The following is a 17,779-nucleotide window of genomic DNA, read 5'->3' as shown; positions in this document are numbered from 1 at the left end:
TTTCCACTCGAAAAAATTAATTTTTTTTAATAGAAATAAGTTTCTATAAACTATTAGTGTCTAATATTTTTTTAATCATTTTTTTAATTGAAATTTTTTATTAAAAATCATATAATTTTCTAAGTAAGATTTTCGTACCAAGATGGGGTAAAAAACTGTATAAAATTTTTTTGAATAAATATTTAACAATTGATGCTGTAATACTTTTGTGTTTGATATTTTATTTAATTAAAAATTTATCGATAAGTATACTAATATATTAGATTGATTATTAATTTTTATTTATTTCCCTAGAAGAGGCAATAAAAGGTCTATTTAACTTTCCTAAGAAAATTTTAAAATATTTCTTGTAATTTTCTAATAAGTCACTAATAGTAATAAAATTTTATTTAAAGGTTTTTTTGGGAATATGTATCATAGGAAAAATATTTTTAGTTTTTCCTAGAATATAAATTTTCATCTAGGGGCACTAAGGAGGCCATAACAGATTCAAAAATTACAAAACAAGCTAGACAACAATTGGAGTAAAAAAGATTAATATTGGTGCATTTTAATCCATTATTGAAATTCAATCTTGAACCTCCCCTATCATTATATTTTTTTAAAATGTATGCATAATTTTATATATAATTTATTCAAAGCCACCCCTACGTGCGAGATCATAAACAAGGAAAAAAAAAAAACTCTTTGTCCCTTCCTCATGGCTCTTAAAGAAATTGAAAAGATATTTTAGTAGAAATACGTTTCTAAAGACTATAAGTGGTTTTTTCAATAAATGTTGAAAAAACATTTTTAGTAGAAATATAGGGACCATTAGTGCCCCATGTTTTTTTCAAAATATTTTTCTAATTATAAATTATTTTTAAAAAATCATATAATTTTCTAAGTAAGATTTTCTTGCCAAGATGGGTTCGAAAACCATATAGAAAAATTTTGAATAAGTATTTGACAGTTGATGATATAATACTTTGAGCATGTGGCAATTTTCATAGCAATTTTGTGTTTGACATTTTATGTGATTAAAAATTTATCGATAAGTATAATAATATATTAGATTAATTATTATTTTTTATTTATTTCCTTAGAAAATGTAATAAGAGGTCCATTTAACTTTCCTAAGAAAAATTTAAAATATTTCTTGTAATTTTCTAGTAAGTCTCAAATAATAATAGGTTTTTATTTAAAGGATTTATAGTTTTTATTTGGGTGATTGTAAATTGATAGTGATATTTCATTTAATTTTGTTGTGTTTGATTATTGTATGGAGTTTATTTATAATGTTATGCAGTGTATGGAGTTTTAGACCATTTTATGGAGTGTATAAACAATTTTATGGAGTGTATAAACAATTTCATGGAGTGTTTATGGAATGTATAGACAATTTTATGGAGTGTTTATGGAGTATTTATGCAGGTATTATGTATATTGATTATGCCCAATTTTAAGTAGAGGTCATGCCGAATTTTATACAAGTATTATATATATAGATTATGCTCAATTTTAAGTAGAGGTTATGCCCAATATATATATATATATATATATATATATATATATATATATATATATATATATATATTATGCCCAATTTTATGTAAAATGTATGCATAATTTTATATACATTTTATTCGATATATATTTTTTGAAAAGTCTTAAATATATGTTGAGGCTCGAGTTCGGCTCGAAGCTCGGCTCGAACTCGTTGGGCTCGAGCTCGATAACAATTTTAGGCTTGAGACGAGTCTCGGCTCGAAATATTTAAATCAAGCTTGGCTCGAACATAAGGAGGTTGGGCTCGACTCGGCTCGATGCCAACCCTACTCTTCAGGGTATCCAGCTTTGCCAAGATTGATTTTCATATTCCTTGATTATTAAGGGGGACTCCTCAGTCCTCACCTCTTGGGAGGGGTTCGGTTGAGCCTCTGTGGAGATCCTCTGATGGTGATACTTATTTGGGGGGTATTAGTAGCATCATTAGAGTTTTTGTGGCACTCACTCTTCTCTCTTTCTTGTATTCTATCACGGAGGTGGATTCTACCGAGGTGGAAGTTAGTGTTGTTCTTCAGGGTATCCAGCTTTACCAGGATTGATTATTAAGGGGGACTCCTCAGTTCTCACCACTTGGGGAAGGGGTTCGGTTGAGCCTCCATGGAGGTTTGCATGATTATCTGATTTTACCACTTCAGGTTTCCTGGGAGCATCTTCATTGTTCAGCAAATTCCACTCCTGATTTATTAGCTTAGCCCCTCCTGCTTTTATGCTTTGTATTTTTTTTCTTTCTTCTTTCTTTTGGGCTCACTGCCCTTTGTGCTTCTGCCTTTGCTTATATAGATTATTTCTGTTTATATGTTATATATAATATGAATAATGGCGGGTAAAACTGGAAAAGCTTAATACACGTTGTGGGGAATTCACATTTTTGAACCACTTTAAGGTTGTTTTCTCCTCATCAGTGCCAGTTAGTCTATTTACCTGTCTATCAAGTGCATAGGTCATCATTAAAAAGGACTCAAATGATTTCGTTAGCATTAAGTGCTAACACATCTTGCTTGTTTCTTTCCCAGTATTTTGTGGCAGCTGAGTGGAAATCTATGACAGCAATACAGAAACAAATAGTTGGTCTATCCCTTTATTATGCTGCCAATTGGATAAGGGAATTGGTACTTACTGAATGCTAATTCACTTTTGTGCTAAGATAAAGGAACTGAGTTGCGTCATATTGGAACCTTACTATAAAGTTTGTCTTATCTTGTAGCTTAATGCATTCTGTACACAAGTTGCTGGAAAAGTGGACTGTGTGACACAGAGTACACATGAAGAGATGATCTCTAAGTTACTGAAGCGAATGAGAAACCTTGTGTGAGTTTTCTTCTGCATTCATTTCATCAGTTTTTGCTATAATTGTAGGAGAAGCTCACTCTGTCTCTTCTTAGGCTTGAGGCCTTAATTCTCCTTCTATTTGTATTTCTATTTTCTTTCTTTAACAAAATTTCATATTCATGAGTTAAAAAATTAGTTCATCAGTTATTAAAAATATATGCCATCAGTAATTTATGTAGGTATGTGTAAACCAAATATGACATATTTTCTTTCATGCAAGAAATAGGAAATATTGTACTTGAATTGTGGTGACGGATATTATTTTTTATAAAATTATTGTTCTTGTAGGTATATTCTGATTATGCAGTGAAATTTGAAAATTATTGCAGGTTTCTGGAGAGTTTATTAAATAGAATCCTCAAGTTGCATCCAATATCTCTACCTGAACTCCACCTAAGTGAACATTATAAATGTTCTTCAATCACATGTGGAAATTTGCAAACTACTGGAACAAAGAGGCAGAAAGCATCTTTGGGCATTCCTGGGAACAAGAGAAAAAGTGTAAAGTACTCAGTAGTTGAACAAGAAAAGTTTGATACAAGCCAGAAGCTCCGACAGCCTACCATCTTGGATGTGCTGAAAAAGGCTGGAACTGTCATAAGCCAGGAAATGGCAGAGGGTTCCTCAATGCCCTTGCACAATGACAGAACTTCACAATCTCTTGTGGATGAAGCCTCGGATGAGAGATTACTCGTAGAAATTCCTGCTGAGGGCAAGGTTCTGGATGCACAGAAATTCAAGTTCAGGCCACTGTATGATGATTGTTTGTCAATCTTATCCTTTACTAAGGTGTTGAACTCTTTTCCACAGTCTCCCCCTTTTTCCTTTCTATCATTATATCATGTTTTGCATTAAGAAAATGCAATAAACTTATGACCTTTACATATTGTAAAACTGGTAGTGGCTGCAGATGGCTCGTAATTTGGATGTCTAAATTTTTAAATCTAGTTCTAATTGGTTATTACGACTTAGAGAATGTTAGAAAGTATCAAGGCAAAATTTCTCTAAGAAAGAATAGGGTGAAATTGTAATTTCACTGTGTTTGATGGTATACTCTCTTCCTATGAAGCATAAGTTGGGTGGTAAAACTGTCTTTGTGTAATCATAAACAGCAGTTGTTTCTCTCCTCTTCTCTCTCTCTCTCTCTCTCTCTCTCTCTCTCTCTCTCTCTCTTATTATCACTTTATTTCATATTTCTACATTGTACTAGGGTCCAATTTAGAGAAGTTTTTTTTTTAGACTTTCTCCTTTCTGTGTTAGATTCAAATTGTAAGTTTTGTAATGCTGTTGAGGAGTCTGAGAATCATGTTTTCATTCATTATCCTTGTGCATTCTCTTCAATACCTATCCAGTTCTGTTTGGGAGAGAGAGAATTGCTTTTTTTTTTTTAATTAGTATAGCTATTGGTTCTGTTTGGGGGAGAGAGAGAACTGCTTTTTTTTTAATTAGTATACCTATTGGTTCTGTTTGGGGGAGGAGGGAACTGCTTTAGTATACCCAATGATTTATTTTTAATATGATAATAGCATTCTCTCCAGGTTGCTTCAAATTGAATTTTGATGGTAACTCTCAAAGTAATCTAGGGTCTGCTGAGGGAAGGAGTGTCATTTGTGATCACAGGTGATAGCCTCTTTTAGGTGCTGTGACTCTTTTGAGGCAAAACCTTTCTTTCTCGGTTGCAAATTTTGTTCAGAAGTTTTTGTGCCCCTTTGTGGTCGATTCCAGAGTGATTACATCATCATTTTATCTTGATGAAATTCGTGAGATTAGATGGTGCCATCCATGCAGTGTGAATAGTATGACAGACTTGTTGGCCCATGCTCTTGTATATTTGCATGCTATTGTGGAGGGAAATTCTTTTCTCCTTCCAGTTGATTGAGAGTTCCCGCTTGTTTTATCTTTACATTTTTTGTTGTAGTTTTGTGACAACATGTTCTTGGCCTTGTTTTTGTTGGATATAATTTTTTACATTTTTTTCCTTCTTCAATAATTTTTTTGCATTTATAAACAGTAAAACGTAATAAGTTCAGAAAAGAAGGGATAAATACAAGGAGATAACAATATCTAAAAATCTGTTACCATATCAGGAAGGATCATTTCCCGAATTGTAAAAATAAGGAGATTGTAGTTGTTGATCGTTCTGTAGAGTGAGAAAGGGAGGGAGGGAGGATCAATCGAATAACTTTCTAATTTCTCACTTAACCTGACTAAGACTTTAACTTGGACAAAGCTTAGGTTCATGAGAGACACTAGCACACAATGTAAATGGCTAATTGATGCAGTACATCATAATGTAGAGGATCTAGCTAAGAAATATTTATGGATAAGAGATCACCCAAAGCCACTCCTGTTTATGAAAAAAGAAGGAAGTATGATCAACTATGCCTGCTATTTTGGGACATGTTCCAAGAATTGAAAGTCGTAGATTAGTAAGTTTCTCTAAATTGCAATTTTCTATTTCAAGCATGCTGAAGTTAGAAGTTTTAACTAAGCAAGTAACTTGCTATTTTTAACAACTTTACTGTTTTGGTTAAAAGCTTCAATTAGTCAATACTACTTTCTAATTTTTGACTTAACCTGACTAAGACTTTAACTCGTACTAAGATCAGGTCTATGAGAGATTCTAACACACAATGCAAAATGGCTAAACTTGATGTAGGAAGGGAGTCAATATAATAACTTTCTAATCTCTGACTTTAGGTCTTTGAGAGGCTCTAACACAATGCAAAATGGCTAATGAATGTAGGGAGGGAGGGTCAATACAGTAACTTAATAATTTCAGGCTTAATTTGACTAAGGACTAACCTTAGGTCTATGAGAGGCTCTAACGCGAGGTAAAACAGCTACTTGATGCAATACACCATTATGTGGAGGATCTAGCTGAGGAATATTTAAAGATAGGATATCACCCCTAAGTTACACTGTTTATGCAAGAAGAAGAAAACATGAGATTCTATTAAAAGAGGCCTGCTGTTTTAGGACAAGTTCCAAGAATAGAATGTTCTAAATTAGAAAGTTTTTCTAAAGTGAGAGTTCCTATTTTAACCATGTTGAAGTTGGAAGTTTTAACTAAACAAGTAACTTTCTATTTTTAACAACGTGTTGTTCTAGCTAAAAGTTTTAAATTAGAAAGTATTTTCAAGTAATAGTCTCCTATTTCAAGTTTGGGTCCTTGTTTCCAAATTACTGTAGCCTAAATTTTTAGTTAGAAACTATTTCCTGTTTTGTGTTTTTTCAAGCAAGTAAAACTAGATTTGGTAAGTCCTAGTTAAGAGTTTTTGCTAGAGTGGACAACATTGGAGTTTTCTCTTTGGTTGATTTGTATGCATATAAAAAGCTTTCATATGTAAAACAGAAATTACCCTTTTGCTATTGAATAAAACTCTGCTTTTTGTTCTCTTGGATGGATTTATTCCTTGTGTTTTTTTCTTTGTTAGCTGTTTTACTTCATAGCTGCAGAAACCCTAATTTCTGCCACTTCAAGTTTTTCCCATTAAACTTGATTTCAGTTCTAAGTTTTTGTGAGATCTAGGCTGCCCACACTCTAGAGGAAGCATTCGATTTTTTATCCCTTGACTTTAAACAATCATGCTGCATCACTAATCTACCCTCACAGTTATGTTCTTCAACAATTTGCATACGATTTGACCTCTTTATTTTTTGAATCATGGATCATGTGTTGCTGTGAGCTTTGTAATACTGAAAAATGGTATTTCCAATGCAGAGTCAGGGATCTTGCTGTCCAGATCCTGGAGGAGAGGTACTATTTTAGATTATAACTAAAGCTATCATAGATTATTGTTATCCTTGAAATTTCATATGCTGAGACTAATGCTTCGTTTGGTGCTAGCTGCCCCTACATTTGTATCTTCTCCATGATTTGCACTACAAGCTGGATCATTTAACTCCTAATAAAGAATTCCCACCTCTTTCTTCCTCTATCTCTACCGAGGCTCCAGCTGTTATTGGCAGGATTACTTCCATGGACTTTTTGAGCAAGATTAGACCATTGTTTACAACCCTAAAGAAACATTTAGTCACTGCAGTGTGTCTCTTGAAAGAAGATAAGCTTGGTTCGGATCTGCTCACATGGTTTTGTACGAGAGGGGCATACAATGTATGTCGTGACTAATACCTACAATTATGTCTTGTAGGCCCAGTTACCTGTAAAGAGCATTGGGAAATTGAATCAGCCTCTGCTGGAAACCCAGATATGCCTTGTGTAGTGGTTTCAAAGCTTTCAGTAGCTGTTTCTGTTATTAGTGAAACTCTTTACTGCTTCAGTAAGGTATAACTTTTTTAATATCGTTTTACGTCCTTAAAGTGCTCTCTTTTAATGTTCGTAAAAAAAATGATACCAATTAATTCTGTTCTAACTATAAATTAAAAGATACAAGAGAGAAAAGAAAATATGAGAAGACTGACAGTCCAAAACACAGAGGAGTGTCAGATATCAACATCTTGAACGGATATTTAATGACCAATTGACCACCTTTGAAAATTTTCATTTCTCTTTCAATTTTTTTATTTTTTTTTAGTACAAAATGGACTCTAAGATCATTTTCAAGAAAAGAAAAGGGAATCTAAGACAGTCAGAAACCAGTGATCAACTCTGCAGTGCCGTGGTTGCTGAAGGATGCTCTCTTTACAAAGAAAAGAAAAGAAATCAATGACAAACTGAGACTTCTAAACTAATTGACTCTGGCTTACTAAAAATTAGACTTTAACGTAGAAACAAACAGAATAAGAGACATGCTAACAATTTGAGTTTTATTTCCTATTTACCAAAGAATTGAATACTGCCACTTCCATAAGCATACAAAGACTTGTGACTAATTTATTGCTATGAGAACTTCTTCAATTTCTCTAGTATTCACGTTTTTTTTTTTTGTTGTTGTGCAGATTTTAAAACTCCCAGACCTTTTCCTTCTCCATAATTTTGCAGCTCTCTCAGATCTGCTTGGGGCCTTCCAGCCCGACAAAATAGAAGCATCTGTTTTTGCTGGCATCAAGCCTTTCCCTTCGCCTGGAAACGTAGACTACTTATATTGTGGTGCTTATTCTTTCTTTGAGGATCTTCTGGACATAGGTAAACTAGAATATATCATCAGTTGTGATAATTTTATTAAAGCCCCTTTTGAGTCTTATAGTCTGTGGCAGCATCAACTTCTCACATGTTTGCGTTGCTGTAGCCTGCTCTATCTCATCTTTGCTGGCATCCAAAGTCCTTATTACTTTAGAGTCATTAATCTACTCAACTCAGCTATTAGTTGAAAAGTTGTTGAAAGGAAATGAGAAAAATCTGCAAAGCTCAATTCAGAAGGTGATCCAGCCTTTTCTTCGGAACCGGCTAGGAATTTGTGCTCATAAACTGCTATTGCTTGACTGGGATGTTGAGAATCATGATTCTGATTGGAAAAGCAAAGTGAGAACTTATTGGGATTATAATCTCTTGTTCTATGTCTTTTTTCCATTTCAAGGAAAAAATATGTACCTCCTTTTTCTCTATTCTCAGGGAGACATGATAGAGAAGACACTACACATCTACTTGACAAACAATGACTCCACATCCAAACTGCTGGATGAGCTTGCCTGTTCAATATTGCCTCAGGTATGCCTTGGGAACAAATTTTTTTCCTGGAGCAGTTTAGTGTTTTAAGAGAATTGATAATTTATCAAAAAAACATTACATCTTCTATTTTTTGTAAGTTGTCTCACTTCTGTTTATCATAGACTCCAAATAATTAGATTCATGTCCAGGATGGCTTCTTAATTCTCAAAGAGTCAGAATGTTTATTCTGTTCTAGGTTCCTTTACGCAAAAATATTTCCATGTCTGATGCTGGAGGTCATGGTTTCCCCACATTATGCCACAAGACTTTTGTAATCTGGTACCGAGTACTGGTAAGAGGTTTTAATGTCTAGGTGACATCACTAGTTGGTTTCTCCTTTCTAGCAAGTTACACTTTCTTTTTCTTCTTTTATATGCAGCATGAAGAAAATCTTGCTGTCCTAAGCAATTTGGTGAGCCTCTGAATTCCATGGCACCTTGTAGAAGTATCATACTCAAGCTATTAACTCACACCTTTGGGTACTTGTTTTATTTTTCAAGATTGAGGAAATTGGTGTTTTGGAGAAAGCCAGAGCTGAAACTCAACCTGAAGCCGTTAACAGACTTATGATTAAACTACGTCAGTCTGTGAATGTGGTTGTAGTTTTAGTTAACATGTGCAGAAGTAACGACAAGGTGGGGAAATAAGTTGATTCCTTTGTTTACTTTTCTATCTTTTCATGTTGCATATTCAGATGGCTTTTCCATATTTTGTGCAGTTGTAGAAAGACATTGAAGTGATGCTCTTAGGCTAATTAGTTTTCCTTTCACTAAACTGAACTACCCATTATTTTATTCTTGTATATGGTATGAACCTTTTGCCCTTGTATAGGGTTGTTTTGTCCCTGATTGGGGAAATAATCTCTCTCTCTCTCTCTCTCTCTCTCTCTCTCTCTCTCTCTCTCTCTCTCTGGCTTTGAACTTACCTCAAGGGACTTGGGGAAGGAAATCTGTCTAGGATAGAGAGCAAGGGACAAGGGGAGACAGCAGAAATATGCTCTTGATTTCCTGAAGGAAACAGAAATCTTGGGGTGCAAATCAATTAGCACACCTATGAAGCGCAAAGTCAAGCTATTAGCTGAGGCAAAAGGAGATGAATTGTTCTATGATCTAGATTGGTTTTAGATGTGAATTGAAAAATTGACTATTTGACTGTGTCAAGAGCAGATATCTTGTTTCCAGTAAGTGTTGTTAGCTAGAATATGTTTTCTCTGTTGAAACCAGTTGCGCTAAATCCTCGAGGCATTAGTGAGAGGCACAACTAGACCTTATACAAGGATTGGCCCAAGCGATACAAATACGGTTCCACACTCCCCCGCACGGGGAATACCCGTGGAAATTCGGTGGCCAAATTCACGGCCTTCGTGGGGAGCGGGATTCGAACTCACGACCAACCTGCTCTGATACCATGTTGAAACCGGTTGGGCTAAAACCTCGAGGCTTTGTTTTAGCGCAATTGGTTTCAACATGGTATCAGAGCAGGTTGGTCCTGAGTTCGAATCCCGCTCCCCCCGAAGGCCGTGAATTTGGCCACCGAATTTCCACGGGTATTCCCCGTGCGGGGGAGTGTGGAATCGTATTTGTCTCGCTCGGGCCAATCCTTGTATAAGGTCTAGTTGCGCCTCTCACTAATGCCTCGAGGTATTAGTGAGAGGCGCAACAAGACCTTATACAAGGACCGGCCCGGTCGATATCTCAACATTCTCCACACAATATTAGTGAGAGGCGCAACAAGACCTTATACAAGGACCGGCCCGGTCGATATCTCAACATTCTCCACACAATTTTCATTGGACAACCACTCTGGAAAGGATATTTAGATATTTGAAGAAATCTCTAGGGAAAGGGTTATTGTACGTCTTATTGTTATGAGTGTGTAAAAGGCTTTGTTGATGTAGATTGGGCGGGTTCTTTAGATGACAAATAATCTACATCTGGTAATTGTACTGTGGTTGGAGAAAATTTGGTTACTTGGATTAGTAAAAAAACATATAGTGGTAAGATCAAGTGTTGAGACAGAATATAGGCTAGGACTTATGTAGTCTGTGAAATGATGTGGTTAAAGTCTTTGCTCTGCAACATTTTCCAATGGAAAGCCCTATGAAACTGTTTTGTGATAATTGGGCTCCTATTCATATTGTAAATAATCCAATCTTTCACGAATAGACCAAGCAAATTAAAGTAGACTGTTACTTTTACTTGACAAGATCCAGAATCAAAGTATTTCTACTCTCCATGTTTCATCAGTAAAGGCACTTGCTGGTGTTTTCACCAAAGCATTGCAGTCAACTACATTGTCTTCAACTTATGACAATCTGGATATTAATGATCTGTATGCTGAGCTTGAGGGGGGAGCGTTCAAGTTCTTAAGAGTCCTAGTTATATTATGAGTTAATTAGATAAGAAGTTGTATTATGTGAGAATCCTACTCAAACAAGGATCTATGTAAAGATGGATAGAGAGAAGATGGTTCTCTTCTGAAAAATCTCTTTTTGTCTCTTCTCTTTCTTGGTGTTCTACTTCTCTTTCTCTCGTCTAAATCTCTACATTGGGAGTTAAATTCAACAACACTCATAATTCCCATACTACCCTGACAAGTGCTTAACAAATTCATCTCTATTGCTGCAAGTTGTGGATGCATACTTCACTAGTTAGATGTTAAGAATACTTTCTTTAATAGGGACTTGTAGGGAAAAAAGTTTATATGGAACCATCTGTCGGATTTGCTGTTGAAGGGAGAAAGTGTGTAAGTTAAAAAAATCCATTTATGAAATGGATAGTGGGGGCTAGAATTGGGTTAGAAGATATGTAGTAGATTAGTCAGTATTTGTGGAAAAAACAGCTAAAGGTTTGGTTTTTGTCGCTAAATACGTGGATAATAAGTGTTGAGAATGAGATATGAACGGTGAAGATTAGATTGTATAACCATTTTCAAACAAAGGATTTGGGGTTTCTTAAATATTTTTAGGTATTGAAGTGGTGTAGTCTTAGTTTCAAATTGTTGTCTCAACAAAACTGTGTTATGTACTTCTTAAAAGAGACATAAAGGTTGGCACATTGTCCTATTGATATGCACCAATGGGTATTAATGTGACATCAGTATTGGAGGAAATGCATTGTACTTGAAAGCTGGCTTGGTACTACATTGTGGTAATCAAATAGTCACTCATATGGCAAACAATCCAGTATTTCATGAATAAATGAAGTACATTGAGGTAGATTGCCACTTTCTATGTGATAATCGAAGTTTCAATTTGTTATGAAGTCTTTATTATTTCCTATAACTTTTGTTGAATCCATGGGTAATACTATCATTATATAATCAGAGCTTTGATAAAAGGATTTGGGTTCGAGCTAACCTTAATGCTTACTGATCATTGTTTTTCTCTCTGGTGTCCTGTTCTCTCTTGCTCACGACTTTTCTCTGTCACCTATATTTTGTCCTCTCCCCCATCTAACCTCTAGAACAGCAACTTTTCTCTTCTTTACTCAGTTTTCTACCAGAATATTATAGAATGTGACCCCTAAAACTTCAATAGCAGCCTTAATTACAATTAAAGACTATAATACCCTTTCTTTATCTAGACATACTCCATATATCTTCTTTACTTTGTTTTCCACAAGAATATTATCGAATATGAGATCCTCAAGCTTCAATACTCTTCTTAATCATAATTAGATAAAAAGGCTAAACTACCTTTTCATGTTCTAAGAAAGCCCGACATATCCAATTACTTAAAAAGACCTAATTAGGACCTATGCTGAGGAAACATGTAATGCTCTTGCCCCCTCACTCCCCTGACGATCATTAATGTATTTTGTATCACATGGCATTCTTCTTATGTGAAATAAGAAAAAAGAATAGAATTCAACCAATTTACTGTATCATTTTCCAGGTTGCAGTGTGTTCCATGGCAGTGAAATATGGTGGGAGGTTTGTCGATATGCTTCTTAAAGGTAAATCCTTGAAGAGTAGTTTTCACGAACAAATATTACCTTATGAAACTGTTTAATCTTGTATTGTGTACTAATTGTACAGTTATTTCCACAGCTTTTGAATTCTTCAGAGCCAACTTTGACAAGCACAATGACGATATAGTACAAATGGTACAACACCGGCTGAGTCAGTTGCAGTGACTGAATTTGCTTTTTTTAGTACTTAGTATTCCCTCAAACTTGGTCATTTGCAGCGACTGAATCGTGCCTATCCTTGAAATGTAATTTGTCACAGGTGAAAGAGCTTCAGAAAGCAACTAGAACCATCCAGACGCTGTGTTCTGAGGCAAAGGTTAGTTCCAGCAAGCAAACTTATTCTTTTAATGTGACCTTTCTGACTTTCTTCAGGCAAGTGCTTTACTTTTGCTGAGTGCAGGGGACCAAACGGACAGTGATCACAAGCAAGATACCAGGAACAAAAAGATCCATGGAGCGCTTTCTGTTTCATGTCAAGGGTCTCTTCCACAATACATCTAATGGGGCTACATTTTGGATGGGTGCGTACGTAGAACTTTATATTAGTTGACTTAACATTGTTTCTCTTTTTTGTTTTTTTATGTGTCTTCTTTGTCCTTTTCTTTTGTTTTTTTCTTTATTAAGTTTTTGGTGATTCATGAAATGTTTTTGAATGTGGCACGGCATGTTGCATACTAGTGCTGATTCTCATGCAAAAGTTGTATCGAGAAATATTTCTAGATGTGAATTAATTTATGAACTACAAAATCTTGAAAATTGGATCTGAGTATTCCTGCATCAGTTTCTTTTTTTTTTTAAATTACATTATTTGTTATTATGAATACAAATAGTGATTCTTATTGTTAGTATTATTACAATTAACTATAGAAACGAAAGTGAAACCAGAAACATGTTTGCAGCTAACAGATGTTGTTCCTCAACCCCATCCCTGTATCTGCACTCTTTATATAAAAGAAAAAAGACAAATTTGCTTGTGCGGTTGCATCCATTTACTTGACAATGCAGGTTTCTTCCTGCATTCCTTCACTGAACTGATGAGTGTAAATGCAAAAATTAGTTTGGGTGTGTCTGTATCTAACTGATGCTGTTACTCAGCTCAATCCTGTATCTGCACCCTTTATATAAAGGAAAGAGAAAATTTTGTTTATAGAGCTACTTCTGTTAGCTTTATGGTGCAATGTTTTACCTGCACTAACCAATGAGAATGACTGGTTAGTTAGGGTGCGTCACTGACACACACAAGATGACCTTCCATCTATTCTACTCTTGCAGGCAATTTAAAGCACAAGGACTTGCATGGTCAGGTCGTGAGTTCTCAAGTATATGCCTCTGAAGAAGAAGTGGCGCCCAGTTTTCAGGATGATGATGAGGGTCAAGATATCATAGGTGCAGAATATGAAGGCGGCCAACTGGATTAAATAGTGGATGCTAAAGTGAGAATGGTTCTTTCGTTACACATAGCTGTAAATTAGGCACACGCTTGCTGCAGGTAAGCATGCTTTCTAAAAAAATTGATCTCATAATTCAGGGTTGGTCATCTCACTTTATGCCTTGTATAGTTGATGCCAGAACGCTGGGTAGGGGATTTTGAAGTTGGTTTTACGCCTTCTCATGGCAAGGGAAAGCAACTTGGAAGTTTTTACCTGATTAAGAAGGAAGCCAAACTGACATCAGTTCAACAACTAAACAGATACACCCTTGTCAACTTCAAGACAGTCCTAGTTTTTGCTTCTTCTGTTATAAACAAAACAGGGTCCAAACTGACATCAGTTCAACAACTGAACAGATACACCCATTCAACCCTTTTACAAGTTACAAATACAACCATGTCAACTTCTAGACAGTCCTAGTTTTTGCTTCTGTTATAAACAAAACAAGGTCCAAACTGACATCAGTTCCACAACTGAACAGATACACCCATTCAACCCTTTTACAAGTTACAAATACAACCATGTCAACTTCTAGACAGTCCTAGTTTTTGCTTCTGTTATAAACAAAACAAGGTCCAAACTGACATCAGTTCCACAACTGAACAGATACACCCATTCAACCCTTTTACAAGTTACAAATACAACCATGTCAACTTCTAGACAGTTTTAGTTTTTGATTCTTCTGTTATAAACAAAACAGGGAGAATTAAGCATACAGGATCTGAGAACTGGAGGGAGTCAAGTCTTGAAAAGATTCTGGCGCAGCAATAGCTTGCCATCCCACAGAGAAGGTCCACCTTCGCTTGCCGTCGCTTCCTAATGAAACCAATCTTTGCCTCTGAATTTGCCCGATAGCAACGTGGAGATTTCGCCCAACAATGTAGATCCTAAAATCACAGGCATTCACAGAAAAAGGCTTGGAGATCTGCTCTGGCACAGGAGGGCCTTCAACTGTGTCCCACGCATCAGTGTCGCTATAATACACCTTGAGTCTCCTCTCGTGGTCGGGAACCACGAAGAGATGGCCGTAAACCACCACACTCGATCCTATCCAACCCTCTCGCAAACCTACAGCCATGCTCTCCCAACTGTTGGTCTTCGGGTCGTAAACTTGTCCTCTGGGAAAGAAAGGCCAAACCCACCCTTCCGTCACCAACAGCTTCCCGTCGAGAACCGCGGCGTCGTAGAATGCCATATTGACCCCCATACTAGCAATGGGTTGCCAATTTTCTTCGGCGAGGTCGATAACCTCTGCGGATTCGAGTTCAAAGAGACTGCAGCTATTTCCCCCGGCGGCGTAGATGAAGCCATCGATTGCTCTCGCCGCAAAGAAGGAGCGCGCCGTCAGCATTCGGTTCATCACGGTCCACCGATTTTTATGCATCTCGTACTTGAGAACCAAGTCAAGGGGGCAGTCGACATCCGAGACCATTCCCCCGCACGCATACAGGGCTCCTTCCTGGGAATTGGCAACACATCCGAATCCATGAGGGTAGACTCGATCTTTGCAGGGCATGGCCGGAATCGTGTGCCAACTAGATAAGCAGGTGAGGTCCAGAACATGCCACTGCATCTTCCCTGACCGTTTGTGGAACGCGAAGATGAAGAGCCAGGGTTCCGGAAGCCAAGGTCCCTCCGAGTGAAAAATCTCTCTTTTGTCGCGAGCAGAAAATGCCAACGCCGGCAGACGGCTCGACATGCGGGGTGGCTCTCGATGGGTAGACGAAGAAGGCAGTTCATGGCAATGTCATCGGGAAGGCCAGGAATCAGTGACGGCAGTACTCTGCCGATAGATTCTTCCGGCTCTGACCACTGACTTGCTGTCACTGCTACCCTAAATTTGGGCGAAAGAGTTATTTTCGAGTCTCCTAGTTTGTGCACAGGAGCTTGGTAGGATGAAACTCTAACCCGCTGCATCACCCTGTTAATGTAAAACCCCAAGAAGCCAATACAGCTCTCGTCTTAAGAAAACGAAATTCAATTTCTTCTCTCTTGCTTCGAATTCGAAGAAACCAAAAAATTCCTCTTCTCCTTGCCTCTAATATGAGGAGATTCTGAGTAAAAATGCTCCCTTCACACAAATTCCTTTTGTCTTCAAGCACTTCTTTCGTCATTGCAGGCAAAAGGCATCCTTGTCCTTAAACCTTGTTTTCCACTATGCAGCAGACTCCAAACGCAGCTTTAAGGAGCAAGAAGAAAAACCAATAGGATGAGGAACCCCAATTACATCACCTCATCTTGTCCTATCCTTTCTTCCTCCTATTAAAAAACAAATTTATATAAAGGGGTCTTACCATAAAAAAATAACTGATTTGAAATTTGATTTCAAATGGGATACGTTCCTTGATATGTATTCTTCATGGTATCAGAGCGATGATCTTGAAATTGTTCCATTTTTTTTCCCATTCGTCTTGTTGTTGCTTCTAATTCTAATAACGTTTTCGTTGAGGTCCAAATCTTGTTAGACACATATCTATGTTGATTGTCGAGAGACGTGACCAAAACTCTCTTTATTCTTCGGCAAAGGTCTCTCCCAGATCCAACGACGACAGTATCGAGGTTTCACCCTCTTGACTACCATTGTCGTTGCACTTTTTGGCTTCACTCGCGTTATGGATTCGCCGTTGAATCTTTTGACCTCTTAGCGCCATCTCGTCGTTGACCCTTTCGGCCGTCCTCTACCGCACAAAGCTCTCTTCTTGGCACATTGACGTTCATGCTCCAACGTCTTACCTGGCGCACTGACAACGCTCGCAAACAGTGCCGATGTCTTCTCTTGCCCAAGACAACCTTCGCAGCTCGAATTAAAGTTCGGGGCAATGCTCCCCTCTAGTGCACAGTCGTCGAGGAGTTTTCCTCACAGCCCGAGCACTAATCTGTGCACACCAATGCATTGTCATCTAGCCTTGCGACGCCAAGATCACTTCGCCCAAGAACAAAAAAAGTCATTGCAGACATTACATTCCAACAAGGATATTGCTAGTATGACATCTAACTTTGCTAATCTCAATCACCCGTTGTATCTTCACCATTCAGATTAGCCTGGGTTAGTTCTTGTAGTACAACTTCTCAGTGGGGAGAATTATCGCGCATGGCGTTATTCTATGACGTTGACCCTCACCGTCAAAAATAAATTTGGTTTTATTAATGGATCTTTACAGCAATGAATTACAATAGTGGATTCGCTGTGATAACCTTATCAAAACTTGGTTATTGAGTTTGATCTCCAGAGATATTGTAGCAAACGTATTCTATTGTGATGGAGCACAAGCAGTTTGAAATGAACTGTGCGATCGTTTTTATCAAGTAAACATCGTTCAATTATTTCACATTGAGAAATAAATACATTATTGTGTACATAATAATATGTCTGTTAGTTCATTTTTTACCAAACTCAAAGGACTCTAGGATGAGAGAGATTCTCTTTGTCCTATCTCACACTGTCATTGAAGCTCTATGAAAGAAGAACTATCTTATCAAGAAACACAGAAAATCATTAAGTTTTCTCATGGGATTAAGTGGATCCTTTACTACCAGACGTGGGCAGATATTGACAATAGACCCTTTGCCTAAGATTGGCAAGGTTTATTCTCCAGTGCTAAGACATGAACGATAGAAAGATGTATCTGATAAATGGAGTACATTCAACCAGAGCTAATAGCTTTTGCTGTTAGAAATTCAAGCAAGAAAGGTGGCCCCTCCACCTGTACAAAATGTTACAAAGATGGTCACAATGCTGAAAATTGTCGGGCACATTTAAAATACACTTATTGCGGTTTGAAGGGTTACACTGTTGATTACCGTCGAAAACTCAAGTTTGCATAATCAACTAAGTCCACAGAGAAGAAGAACATCTCTAACTCCTTTCCTTTTACTCAGGAACAATGCCA

General features: G+C 36.9%; 1 protein-coding gene and 1 pseudogene across 3 annotated transcripts in view; one reads left to right on the top strand and one right to left on the bottom strand.

The window, feature by feature from the left end:
- Positions 1–17,779, top strand: part of LOC137952839 (uncharacterized) — a 42,451-nt gene that overhangs the window by 21,932 nt on the left and 2,740 nt on the right. Inside the window, exons 15-31 of one of the 3 annotated variants that reach the window (XR_011112325.1) lie at positions 2,562–2,657; positions 2,753–2,856; positions 3,207–3,666; positions 6,602–6,637; positions 6,728–6,950; positions 7,032–7,165; positions 7,780–7,966; positions 8,070–8,302; positions 8,393–8,488; positions 8,685–8,780; positions 8,868–8,900; positions 8,989–9,123; positions 12,384–12,444; positions 12,539–12,594; positions 12,719–12,775; positions 12,860–12,980; positions 13,732–13,948. Coding sequence is in view for 2 of the 3 variants with exons in the window: in XM_068799914.1 (XP_068656015.1) it covers positions 2,562–2,657; positions 2,753–2,856; positions 3,207–3,666; positions 6,602–6,637; positions 6,728–6,950; positions 7,032–7,165; positions 7,780–7,966; positions 8,070–8,302; positions 8,393–8,488; positions 8,685–8,780; positions 8,868–8,900; positions 8,989–9,123; positions 12,384–12,444; positions 12,539–12,594; positions 12,719–12,775; positions 12,860–12,980; positions 13,732–13,877 (2,274 nt within the window). In the remaining variant the exon portion in view is untranslated. Of the gene's footprint in view, positions 1–2,561; positions 2,658–2,752; positions 2,857–3,206; positions 3,667–6,601; positions 6,638–6,727; positions 6,951–7,031; positions 7,166–7,779; positions 7,967–8,069; positions 8,303–8,392; positions 8,489–8,684; positions 8,781–8,867; positions 8,901–8,988; positions 9,124–12,383; positions 12,445–12,538; positions 12,595–12,718; positions 12,776–12,859; positions 12,981–13,731; positions 14,149–17,779 lie in introns of those variants that run through there. The other 2 variants (XM_068799915.1, XM_068799914.1) reach the window with 2 other exon arrangements.
- LOC137952842 (F-box/kelch-repeat protein At1g30090-like) lies at positions 14,136–15,962 on the bottom strand (annotated as a pseudogene).

Source organism: Aristolochia californica, unplaced genomic scaffold, assembly GCF_029961685.1.
Source record: "Aristolochia californica isolate CCGP_79_NKW_82.1479 unplaced genomic scaffold, dmAriCali1.0.hap1 SCAF_16, whole genome shotgun sequence".
NCBI lineage: Eukaryota > Viridiplantae > Streptophyta > Magnoliopsida > Piperales > Aristolochiaceae > Aristolochia > Aristolochia californica.
The sequence above is the reverse complement of the archived record's forward strand: the minus strand, read 5'-3'. Positions and strand labels throughout refer to the sequence as shown.